Source organism: Rhinolophus hipposideros (assembly GCF_964194185.1).
Source record: "Rhinolophus hipposideros genome assembly, chromosome: 1".
Taxonomy (NCBI): domain Eukaryota; kingdom Metazoa; phylum Chordata; class Mammalia; order Chiroptera; family Rhinolophidae; genus Rhinolophus; species Rhinolophus hipposideros.
In genome coordinates, this window is record NC_138047.1 from 87,801,758 (window position 1) to 87,816,410 (window position 14,653).

The following is a 14,653-nucleotide window of genomic DNA, read 5'->3' on the forward strand; positions in this document are numbered from 1 at the left end:
CAGTCACCTGTATGCGTGTTCCTAGAATAGTCTACACACAGATTGTAGAAGTCAGGGTGGGCAAAAATGACTTTCTCCTCCAAATATTGGAGTTATGTGCTCTGATCACTGATTGCTGCTTATGGTCACAAAGGTGCAGACACAGACATGGTCAGCCATGGTTATTACATTTCCATCCATGTTTTAATTCCCTCTGTCTATGACTGAAATTACTTTAAGAGGATTTAAAGTCCAGGCATCATTTTTTCTACCCCCTTCATTTTTCTTCTTTTCCCCTTTTGGTAGCCAGATATTGAGACTAGGTCATTCAAAAGCAACTGCATACCAGACTAAAATTAGACAGAAGCCATGCATGGTCAGAGGAAGGTGCAGGCTCAGAGAAAACCTGGTAAGATCTTAAGATTAAATCTCAGACTGATTTTCAGTACAGAGACAACCTACAATCATCACAAAGACAACAAAAATAAAACAGCAAACTCCAAGGAAAGGAGAAACTTTGATTTCCATAGTTACCACATTATTTGATTCAAATGTTCACTTTTCAAGCAAAACATCACAGCATATACAAAGAAACAAGAAAGCATAGCCCATTAAAAAAAAAACATAATAATAATAATAAATCAACAGAAACTGTCCCTAGAAAAGACTTGATGATGAACAAACTAGACAAAGACTTTAAAACAACTATCTTAAAGATGTGCAAAGAACTAAAGGAAGATATGGAGAATGTCCAGAAAATCATGTACCAATAGAATGGAAACATTAATTAAAATAAGAGAAAATATAAAAAAAGAAGCAAAAAGAATTTCTGGAGCTGAAGAGTACAATGAAAAAAAAAATTACTAAAGGTATTCAAATCCAGATTTGAATAGACAGAAGAATCAGCAAACATAAAAAATGGAACAATGGAAATTATCAAGCCTAAGGAACAAAAAGGAAAAGATTGAAGAAATGTGAACAGAGCACGAGGAACCTGTGAGACACCATGAAGTGGACCAATGCACACACTGTTGAAGTCCCAAAGTGGAAGACAGAGAGATAGGGGAAAAGAACATATTTTGAAGAAATAATAGTCACCAACTCAAATTTTATGGAAACATGAATATAAATATTTTGGCTTTTCTGTGAGACTGTTTTTGGAAGAGTAACGTTGAATGGATAGACTGAGTAAAGCAATGACCCCCATACTATTGATGAGTCTTGTCTAATTATTTAAAGGACAGAATAGAATTAAAGATTGTCCCTCTTCCCCAAAGAAGAAAGAATTCTCTTGCCTGATAGCTTTCCAACTGGATCATTGGTTCTTCCTGATTCTATAGCAGCCTGCTGGCCTTTGGAGAGGAACGAGGGAATTAACTATACAGATTTTGGCTCTGCAGTCTCCATAATAGTGTGAGCCAATTTCTTACTACATATCATATTGGTTATGCTTCTCTGGAGAACCTGACCCAAAAACACTGGCAGTGAATGAGTCAGTTTTTTCAAAGGTTGTGGAGAGTCTGTGTACCAGCATTCAATCAGGTTTATCAAAATCAGCATCAGGAGTGCCTAATTATTAATTTTCTCTGCTTTCAGAATAATCAGATAATGCTTCACTCATTATTTAACATTATGCATCATTGTGTGCTTCTTCAATCAGTAAAACCACATAATTTCTTTTAAATTCTCAAATATTCATTTCACTCTTTCTGTCTTCTACTGGGATCTCATGATATCTTGCTTTAAAATTGCACTTAAATTTGTAAGTACAGCATAGAAAAATGCTTCTAAGGCAAAATAAAGATTATCATGTGAGTTATTTGAAACATGAAAACAGCTTAAGAGTACAATAGAGTGAAGAGCTATAGGAAGATATTTACATTTTATTCCAATTTTGATTTATGCAAATATGGAATATATTTCAAATAGTTTTTCAATGCAATATTCTTTGTCTAGAAATTTGGTAATGAGAAAATTGGTGATATTTTTCTACCTGAAACTGGAATAATAAATATTATATTTTATAGTGTTTTAGGTGAAAATGACACTAAACATATCATTCAAACATAGTACAACATTTCAAATTCTGTTAGTGTGAAAAGAGTTTTTAGCTGAACAATCATCATGTTAAATACCCATACATGTGTGAACAAAAGATGCATAAAAATGAAAAGCAAAAGAAGAGAGAGGGTAAATGGAATTGAAATCTTTCAATTTCGAACATTAACAGACAAGTGGTAAAGTAATAATTTTATAGTGAAATTAGTAAAGGGCACATATAGTAATATCTAGGATAATTGCTAAATTAATAATAAAATAATTCATAATTAACAATAGAGATAAAAAGCATTTGATTAATCCAAAAGATGCCATAAAAAGAAAGAAAACTGAATGTTAAAGAATAGAAAGCAAATACTAGTATGATAAGATGTACAATTAAACATATTAATTACTTAAAGTGAATAGACAAAAATCTTCCACTTCAAAAGAAATTATGCTGTTATTTCAACTTCCTGTTAGATATCCTTATTCCTCTTTTTGTATCTTGGCAATCAAGTCCTGGTATCTAAGGACTTCAATGTAACTCTGTGGGTATCAGAGAAACTTTCTATTTGTAGAATTCCATTTCCGTCATCCCTCTCTAACAGCCTTCTCATGAGCTCAAATTCTGAATTTGTACCAATTCAGAAAGGATATACATGCAAGAAAAAAGAAATAAGTAGCAATTTGTTCAAATAAGTAGCAACTGAAAGACCAGAAAAATAAATAATAATAATTAAAATTAATATACTTTAATTTTAAATCTACAGACTCATCAAAAACAAATAAAGATGGCATTCTATCACCTTTTACAATAGTCCATTCCAATAGGCAGGATCCTGTGTTCAGCTGTGGGACTCTTGGCCTTAGGGAAGAATTGACCTATTTCTCTTGTCTCATGAGGAAAAAAATATATATATGTATATATTTTTTTCTTTGTACATTATATATATGTGTGTATATATATATATATATATATATATATATATATATGTGTGTGTGTGTGTGTGTATATATATATATATATATATATATATATATATATATATACACATATATATACACATACTGATTCACTGATAACCCCAGATAGGTTTTGATTTTGAAGATGTAGAAGTCATAAATCACCTATAACTTAAATACTAAATACAGACTTTTTTCTCACTAATTTCTTTTAATATTTACTCATGTATTTATTTGGTTTTGAAATAGGTAACACTTCTTAAACATTTGGATTTATCACATACAACCTGTTAAGAATTGCCTTCTCTTGAAAAGTTCTGAATATACAGCAGTTAGGCCAGAATTCTTTACAACAGCCTAAAGATGAATGTCCCTGTTTTTATTAGCAGACCAGTGCTGTTTGCCATTAGCCACAATGCTCATGACTGTCTGTATTCTCTGATAATGAGACTAATCAAGTATAAACTATAATTTATCATTTTGATTGCAGTGCCCTTCGTCATAAAGTTAAGTTAAAGATTATATAAAGCACTGTTTTCTTTTTATTTATGACTACATAATATGGGGAAATAAAATTTAGACCAATATGGCACATATTTCAAAAATAATCCAGTCAACTTTTACATGAGTTTTACCTTATCATAAATACCAGAGTTTGTTTATTAATATAATATCTAGCAATCTTGGTTTTATTAATATTTTTAAAAGTCAATTTGTTGATTCTTTTGTGTTTATATTTACACAATCATATTTTCTACAAATAAACAATCTTTATACATTCTTTTCCTTCCCATGCTACATCTTGACTTTTATTTTAATGATGAATAAATGCATTTGATTGAGATTATTAACCATTCTAAGAAAGTTTTAAAAGGAGTGTAATGAAAGGAGTGAATTTATCCTCCTTAGGATAAATTATGTCTTAGGTAAGACAGGTGATTTGACAAAATTATCAAATTTTTCTTTGAAAATTTAACATTATCTCTGAGATAATAAGACAGCAAACAGATATAAGGAATGGGTCATATTTGCCATCTGTTATTTAAAATACTAGAAAAGCAGCCATGAAATAGATTAAGAGTAGAACTACAGGAAAGTTTAGTTAAACTGAGTCATAATCTTGATTAAAGGTTTATATAGAGTAGGCAAATGCTTCAGTAAACTGTTAGGGTCCGGAGTCAACCCCTCCTCAAGTGAACAGAAGTCACACGATAATGCAAGTCACACAGCGAGGTTTATTTCCAGCTAGCTGGGGTCCGAGTATCTGCCCGACGCAGCGGGTTTCAACAAGGACCCCAAACACTTAAAACTCAGGGTTTATATAGCATTTTCAAGGCACACAGTAATTAAACTGCAGGACTTACATAGCTTTAAGGAGTATATGATAAACTGCAGGACTTACACAGCTTCAAAGAGTATAAGATAAGCTACAGGGCTGCTTGTCTCCTTGCTGTCACTGCCCACATCTTGGAATTTACAGTCAGGTTGTGTTTACACTTAGGTTGTTTTTCAAGCCAGGGGCCGTTAACCCTGACCTTAAGATAGCAGTTCTCATGCTAACAGTCTCTTACATTTCCCCCCTGTTTGTTGTTCATAATGAGCAATCTTGCTCATGTGCGGGCCAGCTGTAGAGGTCTTCAGGGGCGGCCACTTCATCGTTGGGCGAGGCAGGGGCTTGGTGTTTCCCCGAGGTCAGGAGAGCTGTAGCTTCAGAGGGTTATTAGGGTGTCGCCGTACGGTCCACTCCCCAGCTTGTCTGCTCCAGCTGGTTGGCTTGGCGTACCTGAGAGTGATGGACCCAAGGTCCGATGTCGTCAACCTTTAAGGCAGTGGGGGTAACCAGAATAACTATATAAGGACCTTTTCACCTTTTGTCCAGTGTCCGGGACCTGTGTCTCCTCACCCATACCCAATCCCCTGGAACGATGCCATGTTCCGGGTTTGGTGCATCTTTAATTTTATATGGTGAGTTCCAGACCCGGAACATGGCATAGGGTCAGAGGGCACCCAGTCCCCGCCAGTCTCGATGGCCAGTTTGGACAAGGTCTCCTTTAGAGTCCAATTTATTCTCTCTACCTGCCCTGAGCTCTGGGGATTATATTCACAATGTAACTTCCAATTGGTCCCTATCGCTCGGGCCAGTCCCTGTAGGACATTACTGATGAAAGCTGGGCCGTTGTCGGAGCCTAAAACCTCGGGGACTTCATATCTGGGAATAATTTCCTCTAGCAACGCCTTAGCAACAACCTGGGCAGTCTCCTGTTTCGTGGGGAAGGCTTCCACCCAGCCTGAAAATGTGTCAACCATGACTAGTAAGTACGTGTACCCACACCTCCCAGGCTTTACCTCAGTAAAATCCACCTCCCAACTCCGTCCCGGCGCACCGTCCTGGCACTCTCCCCCGTACCCTTGTACCTGTATGCAGGGGCCCCTTCCTACTGGGTTTCATAGCCTGGCACCCAAGGCACTGATCCACAATCTTCTGGATCTGAGCTGTTTGTCGGGGGAACCGGAGGGGGGCAGACTCAAGAATCCTTAGTAATTTCCTCTTTCCTAAGTGAGTGGCTTGGTGCAGGTTGGAGAGGAGAAACAGTCCTAGCTGTGCCGGCAGTATCAATCTTCCCTCTGCATCCCGATGCCACCCATGCTGATCAGACTCCGGGCAGTGGTGGCTCTGGATCCATCGCAGGTCTTCCGGAGTGTAGTCAGGTCGCGGGGGCAGGCGCGGGAGCTCGGGTGCGAGCAGGGCGAGTGCCAAAGCTGATGATGAAGCTACTGCCGCTACTTTGGCGGCTTTATCCACTCACCGGTTTCCTTTAGCTTCCGGGGTCCGGGCAGACTGGTGCCCGGGGACATGGACAACAGCAACTGCCCAGGGCATTTGCACGGTTATCAGCAGTCTTTGTACCTCAGGGAGATTGCACAGGACCTTTCCTTCCGCTGTAACAAAGCCTCTCTCCCGGTAGATAGCACCGTGCACATGAACAGTGCCGAAAGCATAGCGGCTATCGGTGTAGACAGTCACTCGTCTCCCTTCAGCTCGCTCAGTGCCTCTGCCAACGCGATCAGCTCGGCCTTCTGGGCTGAGGTCCCCGGGGGAAGCGGGGCGCTCCAAATGATGTTCCCACCTTGGTCTACTACTGCTGTGCCCGCCCTCCGCACACCGTCTATAATGAAGCTGCTTTCATCAGTGTACCATACCAACTCACTGTTGGGTAGTGCGGTGTCCTGGAGGTCGGGGCGCACCTGGGTGACTCTTGCCATGACCTCTTGGCAATCATGCAGGGGGGGGGGGGCTTCCAGATCCGGGGTCGGCAGTAGAGTGGCTGGATTCAGAGCGGTGGTTTCAGCGAAGATGATCCGAGGCTCGTCTAGCAAGAGACCTTGGTAAAGGGTTAGTCGGACATTGGTTATCCACTTACCAGGGGGATATTTCAGGACCCCCTCGATCGCCTGGGGGGTCACCACCTTCAAATGTTGTCCAAAAGTGAGTTTATCTGCATCTTTTACCATTAGGGCTATTGTCGCAATGATCTTTAGGCACGGGGGCCATCCTGCTGCAACTGGATTTAGCTTCTTGGATAAATAGGCAACCGGACGTTTCCAGGGCCCCAGACGCTGCATTAGCACCCCTTTCGCTATTCCCCTTTTCTCATCAACAAAGAGAGTAAAAGGCTTCAGGGGGTCTGACAATGCCAGGGCCAGGGCTCTTAAGAGAGCTGCCTTGAGTTCCTCATAGGCCTTCTGTTGGTCTGGCCCCCAGGCCCAGGGGCCTTATCCTTGGTTGCCTCATACAGAGGTTTTGTTATTTCAGCATACCCCAGAATCCACAGCCGGCAGTAGCCTGTCGTTCCTAAAAACTCTCGGACCTCTCCAGCGGAGGTAGGAACCGGAAGTCTAAGAATAGTCTCTTTCATGGCCTCTGTCAGCCATCTGGTTCTCTCTTTCAGCTTATATCCCAGGTAGGTGACTGTTTGCCTGCATATTTGAGCCTTCTTTGCACTGGCCCGATAACCCAACCGCCCCAGCTCCTGGAGGAGGTCTCCAGGGCCTGTCGGCACTCGGCTTCGGAGGGGGCCGCCAGAAGTGTCATCTACATACTGCAGGAGCGCAACTGAATCATGGCTCTGGCGAAACAAGTCCAAATCCTGATTCAGAGCTTCATTAAACAGGGTAGGAGAGTTTTTGAAGCCTTGCGGTAGTCTAGTCCAGGTCAACTGCCCGGGGGTTCCCGTATTGCCATCATGCCATTCGAAGGCAAAAATGTGTTGACTGCTGGGTGCCAGGGCTATGCTAAAAAATGCATCCTTCAGGTCTAAGGTAGTGTACCAAACATGTGAAGGGGGTAAGTGACTTAGCAAGGTATAAGGGCTGGGGACCGTGGGGTGGATGTCTTCGACCCTCTTATTTACTTCCCTTAGATCCTGGACTGGCCTATAATCTTCCCCCCCCCCTCCGTTTGTTAACGGGGAGAAGCGGGGTGTTCCAGGTAGAGTGGCAGGGTTTTAGTATCCCAGCTTCCAGTATTCAAAACTGAGTACTGAGCTCCTGTGTCTACCATGAATCCCACCGGCTCCCCCTCCACATACACGGTTACCCAAGACTCGGGGAGGGGATCCGAGTCCCCTCCCCCCTAGTCACTGTCTATTCCCGCCAGCAGAACCCGTGTGCCTTGCCTGGTCTGGCCTTGGCGCTTGGGGCACTCCCTCTTTCAATGTCCATATTTTTTTTAGTTTGCACACTGCCCCCTATCCAGTCGGGCCGCGGTCTCCACGGTTGGGCTGGTCCAGCTGGACCTGGTCCCGCCCCAACTGTGCCTTGCACGCCTGCCAATAAGATCTTAGCCATCTCCCTCTGCTGCCTCCTGTTTTCCCTACTCTGATGCTCTCTGTCTTCCTTCCTGATTCTTTCTCCTGATACGATCCTCCCTCTCTTCGGGAGTCTCTCAAGTGTTGAAGACTCTCTCCGCTACTTTCATCAAATCCCTAATAGTCATCTCTCCCAGTCCCTCCTGCTTATATAATTTTTTTCTAATATTTGGGGCAGCCTGGTTTATAAAAGACATAATTACAGCCGACTGGTTCTCCTCTGCCAGGGGGTCCAACGGGGTGTACTGTCTAAATGCATTATAGAGGCGTTCTAAAAACACGGCCGGGCTTTCATTTTCCCCTTGCATCACAGCTTTTACCTTGGCAAAATTGGTGGGGCGGCATGCCGCCACTCGGAGACCTGCCATAAGAGTCTGGCGGTAGACTCGGAGATGCTCCCTACCTTCTGCATCCCCAAAGTCCCAATCCGGTCTATTCAAGAGAAAGCGCTCGACAATCAGGTTTGGTAAGGCTGTAGGCCGCACCTTGTCACCAGGGACATTTTTTTCTAGCCTCGGTGAGGATCCGGTCGCGCTCCTCGGTGGTGAATAAGGTCTTAAGAAACTGCTGGCAATTATCCCAAGATGGGACTGCGTATGCATGACAGACTTAAACAAATCAGTTAGACTTTTGGGTTCTCAGAAAAGAGGGATTTGGGGCCTTCCAGTTATACAAATCACTACTCGAAAAAAAAAAAAAAAAAAGGCCAATACTGATAGGGTCGCTCCCCATCTCTCCCAGTTCCTCCTAGTGCTCGCACAGTGAGGGTTGGCGCCCCAACGGAGGTGGAGGAAGAAGGCTGCTCCTCCTCCGGGGTTTCTCCCGCTTTCTACGGGGCTTCAATCCTCTCGCTGGTCCCTGGGCTGGGGCAGGGGGAGGGGGAAGGAGAGGAAGAGGGGGGAGGCGGTCGAATGCGGAGACGCAGGAAGGTCAGCCGCCTCTGGCTGATGCGGCGTTTCAGGCACATAAGGAGGGGGAATCTGCCTGCACCGGGAGGAGGCTCGGGCAGCCCCGGCGTAGGGCACAGTGGAGTAAGCAGACGCGGGAGGGGCAGCCGCCTCAGGCTGGAGCGGCGCCACAGGCGCGTAGGGAGGGGGAGTCCCTTCAAAATCTAGGTCTATCAGGGAGGGATATTGGTCCGGATGGCGCCGATTAACAATATCTCGGACCTTGTTAATAATGCCTAGGGAAAAAGTCCCCTGGGGAGGCCAGCCCACATTAAAAGTGGGCCATTCTGCAGAGCAGAAGGTGTCAAACTTACCTTTCTTCACTTCCATGCCATTGTTACGAGCCTTGGCGCGGATTTCAGGAAAGTGGCTCAGGAGCAGAGTCTTAGGTGTTACCTGAGCCTGTCCCATAATAGTCACAAAGAGAAACCAAGAAAAGGCAAAGGAAAGGACGAAAGACACAGTACCAGCAAATACACAACTTCGCACAGGACTTTTCAACACCCACTCATCAAATCAACCACACCACATCCACAGGCGCCGTTTCAATCACACCAGTCACACCACACTCAGGATCCTTACCCAGGGGGGGCTCGTCCAAACGGCGTCCACTGCGGACGTCGCTGAGCCACCTTCTCGTCGGGGACGTCTCCCACGACTTCCAGTAATGGAGCCTCCAGGGTCGTAACCCGCTCCTTCCTTCCCGTGAGAATTCTCAATTGGGACCGGGCAGAGACCTGTTTCAGTCTCTCCGGCCGAGGGCCTGTTTCAGCCCTTCCCTGATGACCGGGCAGAGACCTGTTTCAGTCTCTCCGGCCGAGAGCCTGTTTCAGCCCTTCCCTGATGACCAGGCAGAGACCTGTTTCAGTCTCTCCGGCCGAGGGCCTGTTTCAGCCCTTCCCTGATGACCGGGCAGAGACCTGTTTCAGTCTCTCCGGCCGAGGGCCTGTTTCAGCCCTTCCCTGATGACCGGGCAGAGACCTGTTTCAGTCTCTCCGGCCGAGGGCCTGTTTCAGCCCTTCCCTGATTGGAGGTGGCCAAACCTCCTGCCGCGGTTCCAGAATAAACCTCGGTATCGGGAGTCGTCTGTTCCCCTGAGGTAGGGTCTTAAGATCCCGGACGAGCCCCCAAATGTTAGGGTCCGGAGTCAACCCCTCCTCAAGTGAACAGAAGTCACACGATAATGCAAGTCACACAGCGAGGTTTATTTCCAGCTAGCTGGGGTCCGAGTATCTGCCCGACGCAGCGGGTTTCAACAAGGACCCCAAACACTTAAAACTCAGGGTTTATATAGCATTTTCAAGGCACACAGTAATTAAACTGCAGGACTTACATAGCTTTAAGGAGTATATGATAAACTGCAGGACTTACACAGCTTCAAAGAGTATAAGATAAGCTACAGGGCTGCTTGTCTCCTTGCTGTCACTGCCCACATCTTGGAATTTACAGTCAGGTTGTGTTTACACTTAGGTTGTTTTTCAAGCCAGGGGCCGTTAACCCTGACCTTAAGATAGCAGTTCTCATGCTAACAGTCTCTTACAAAACAATGGAGGAATATTATTGACTATTCCAGAAGAGTGTAATGGATTTAATTTTGTTCAGAAAAAATAAGAAATTCAAGCTTTCTTACATCTGAAACGCTATTGGAAAAAACATGTTTACTTAGTAAAATCTGGAATTATTTTCAACCAGGTAAACATATACTCCCTACATAATTATTTTAAATACTTGAAAGTACAATTGTATGTCAAACAATGAGAAATATGAGAAATCCCCTGATTATAAAAAGCTCAGAAGTTAATTACAAATATACTTATTTGCAATAGCTTATCCTTTTTGTTGAAATAAAAATTGGTAAGGAGAGACTTCCACTATGACACAATTATGCAGGTAATTATGATTCTATAACAGTATAGCTCTAAATAGTAATTCTCTTTCAGTTCTATATAGTCCAGAAAATTGGGGCCTTAGAAATTCACTTTTAAATTGTTTAGTTAAAAGGAGAAATCTTTGTGAGAACTATATCAATACATATCTATATCTGAACATCTCTACCGAATTTTAAGCTATAGCTTGAACTCAAGGTTTAATGGAATGACAAAACAACTATTTCACTCAAAGCAATTCAACTTTGTGTCAAAGGAAGATTTATTGCAATACTAATTTGCTTAAAATATTATGTTTAAGAGGCCAAAATTCAGACTGTCATTAAATTAAGGTTTTTATTCATAGAAATGGTAAGGTTGACAATCTGAAAAGTAAAACAGAAACTTATTTTAAAGGCCTGTTTTTAATAGTGAAACAGGATTCTCATTTGTTATGAGTTAGGATGAATAAAGCTTTCTCTCAATGAAATTAGCATTGCAAGTTTGTTAGTATTTCCTTGTGTCTATAATGATTCTATGTCTTTCTTTACCATTTTCTCTAAGTGGAAGTGATAGTGCACACATGTCAATAGAAAAATAGATCTAAACCTATTGTAATTAAAGCAGTTGTTTGGTCATTCATAAATTTTATATTTGTGTATTTGCATAGGTAAATCATCCAAGGATCTTTGTAAATACTTAGGTTTCGTACCGTAGGTAAAAATTAAGAATTTGTAGGAATGTGGGTTTTTCCCCTCTAATCGGCCTGTGTACTTTTTATTTTCTCTTATTTCTTATATTTATTTATTTTCAATTACAGTTGACATTTGATATTATGTTAGTTTCAGGTGTAAAACAGTGGTTAGACATTTATATAAACTTACTTTTTATTAGCTCATTAAGTCGTGATTGTTTTGCTTGGACTCAGTCAAGGAATAAAAATTACATTAATTCTTTTTGAAATTTATGTTTCCTTTTAAAAATGTTACAATATACCATTACATTACAAAACATACATATACATTTTATAAAATACATAACATACATATGTACATCACATCACATAACATACATACACTACATTACAGAACATTACATCATAGCATTACTTCACTTATAATACTAATTATTTTTTTCTGTTACAATCTGTATTTTAAAGAAGTCTTTACCCCAACTCAGCCCAGTCTCCTCATTAATTCGCCCTTTTAAGTATATCTTAAAACCAGAGTATATCATCTTTTCAATATGACTTAATGAGCTATTTATGCAAGTAAATAAAAGTTGTGATTCTAAGAATGTATTCTTTGTCAGCCTGAGACATGTTTTTGGAGGAAGTTGCATGATTTCCTTCTCTGGACATTAAAAAAAAAAAGAGATAAATTATCTGGTTTCTGAGTGAATGGTATATTTCTGCCCAAGGGTAAGAAAACAAACGCTATGCTTTTAAACTTCCTACAATCCTAGCAACTCTAACTTTTGAAAAAATACAATCAAATGCATTCATTAAATCAATAGTTATACAATAGCCTACAGCACTCCATGCTAATTAGTCATTTTAAAGGGCTTGGTCTCTGAAAGAAAAGAGCAGATGTATCTTCACATTAGTTCAATTAATTGCTGTCATGATTTTGTTCCTACTAATCCTTTCTCCCCCCTTCCTTTTTCCTCCATCAATTTCTCCCTTCTTCCCTCCAGGGTTTTATATGACTTTTATTCCTTTTCATTTCTTTCTTTCTTAACTAACTGATGGTTCTACCTCATTTTAAATTAATGAGATTAAAAGTATTATTAATTTGAAACATAACTTGAATATTTAAGAATGTTTTGAAAGTACATAAATGGAGTTTGAAATATCTAGTTATATTTTTAATGCTTAGGTCACATATAAATCTAGTTAAAAAGGGGATTTTAAAAATTTAAATATTGTATTTCAATCTTGGATTGATGAGATTTTGAAAAATGACTTTAAGGATTATACACAAGAAATAAAGGTATTCATATTCAGTATGGTAGTAGAAAAAAATATATAGTTACATATACCCTTTGGATTTATATTAGAGTCCATCATAAACTGAGATAAAGTCATTGTCATTTACGCTTATCTTACCTAACAGTTAAATAAAATTGTGTGTATTGCCCTCCAGCAGTATATTGTTTGGGGGGTCAAACAGCCATTCCAAGATTTCTGTAGATTCTTGTGTGCTTACATTTTTATGGTCACTTAGATCAAGTTGCTGTGTTCATTTTCACCTCAATATCCGAGATTATTGTTTTGTTCTCTTCCTCATTTCGACTCAAATATAGTCATCTACGTGCCTCTTCTCACTGATGAACCTATTTTTCCCACAAAACCCACTGTTGTGGTCACTGAAAAAGTGAGGACTCACCACTCAAAATTTTATTTGGATGTCAAAACTGATGATCGCGCACGCGCGTTCACACACACACACACACACACACACGCACACACACACCCCAAAAGAGTATGAAAACATTTTTGTCTCATATGATGAGGCTTTCTGGGGAGAGGTGGAAAGGCTCCCAAACAAATCTGAAAGTGGCTTCAGAGTGTAGGGAGGGCCAGGTTTTATTGTGGCTAAGAGGTGTGTCCTAGAAGAGTGTCCCCAATAGGGCTTACTTACATGGTTTAAACTTGCCAAACCTAAGTTCATAAAAATTTATACCTATGTTTTCTACTAAGAGTATGTGATCCATTTTGAGTTAAAATTTGCATATGGTGTGAAGTAGAGGTTTAACTTGATTCTGTTGCATGTGGAAATGGTTGTCCTTTAACCATCTGTTAAGAATACTATTCTTTCCCTATTGAGTGGTCGTGGCACTCTTGTCCAAAATCAATTGACCTTAAACATGTGCATATATTTGTGAGCTTTCAATTCTATTTATTGGTCTTATGTCATTACCACTTTGTCTTGATTACTGTTCCTCTGTAGTAAGTGTTATTTACTTATTTATTTTTTAGAGGGCTCAGCTTATAGTGGCCATGCAGCGATTGAACCAGCAACCTTGGTGTTTTTAACACCACACTCTAATCAACTGAGCTAACTGGCCACCCCTGTAGTAAGTTTTGTAATTGGAAAGTATGAGTTTTTCAAACAGATTCTTTTTTATTTTTTTAAAATATTACTTTAGTTATCTTGGATCCCTTGAGTTTCCATATGAATTTTAGAATCAGCTTGTCAATTTTTATATAAAAAAGTCATCTGGGATTCTGATAAGAACTTAGTTGAATCAGTAGATCACTTGGGGAGTATTGCCACATTAATCACATTAAATATTCTTACAGATGATTATGAAATTTCTTTCCATTTATTTAGCTATTCCTTAATTTACGGATGAGACATTGCCATCATACCTCCTTTCCTTCTTTAAACATGTTTTCTTCATTTTGAAAAACATATTTGTAAAGGCTACTTTGAATTATTGGTTAAATTCAACATATGATTTCTCTCATAAGAAGTGGCTGTTGCCTACCCCCTCCCCCACCCCCGTATATAGTTCAGGCTTTCCTGCTTATCAGCATGACTCATAGTTTTTGATGCGAACCCACATATTTTTTAAAAAAGAATGTAACAAATCTGGGTCCTTCCTGCACTGTCCTAGAACTAGTTATTATTGTTTATTTGTTTATTAACTGGCTGGGTTATTTTCTGTAAGCATATTTCCTATGTAGTACAGAATCTGACATTGTTCTCCAGAGGTGCAATTTGGGCATGTGCACAGACACTTGGGAATGACAGCGATTTTAGCCGGGCCCACATCTCTCTTTCCCTGATTACATCCAGACGATAAACTCCACTAATTGCTGACCGATCGATCATTCTGAACAATACCCAGGGTCATGAATTGTTTCACAGACTAATCACATTCGATGTGGGCTCCTTTGCAAGGATAGTTATTGATACCAGTATTTGAGATTTGTTCTGAGTCCAGGAGGGCTCTTCTTAATTGTCTCTTTCCTTGATTCTTTCTC

General features: G+C 40.8%; 1 protein-coding gene across 1 annotated transcript; it reads right to left on the minus strand.

The window, feature by feature from the left end:
* Nucleotides 1-4,197: 4,197 nt before the first annotated feature.
* LOC308496947 (uncharacterized protein) lies at nucleotides 4,198-9,647 on the minus strand. The gene is made up of 2 exons (XM_081046788.1): nucleotides 8,336-9,647; nucleotides 4,198-4,801 (listed from the first exon to the last, which is right to left on the minus strand). The coding sequence occupies exon 1, from the start codon at nucleotides 9,206-9,208 to the stop codon at nucleotides 8,690-8,692; it is 519 nt and encodes a 172-aa protein (XP_080902914.1). The 5' UTR covers nucleotides 9,209-9,647; the 3' UTR covers nucleotides 4,198-4,801; nucleotides 8,336-8,689.
* Between the last annotated feature and the right edge of the window lie 5,006 nt (nucleotides 9,648-14,653).

Coding starts and splice junctions, on each gene's coding strand:
- LOC308496947 (XM_081046788.1), bottom strand. CDS start 9,208: ATGGGACAGGCTCAGGTAACACCTAAGACTCTGCTCCTGAGCCACTTT.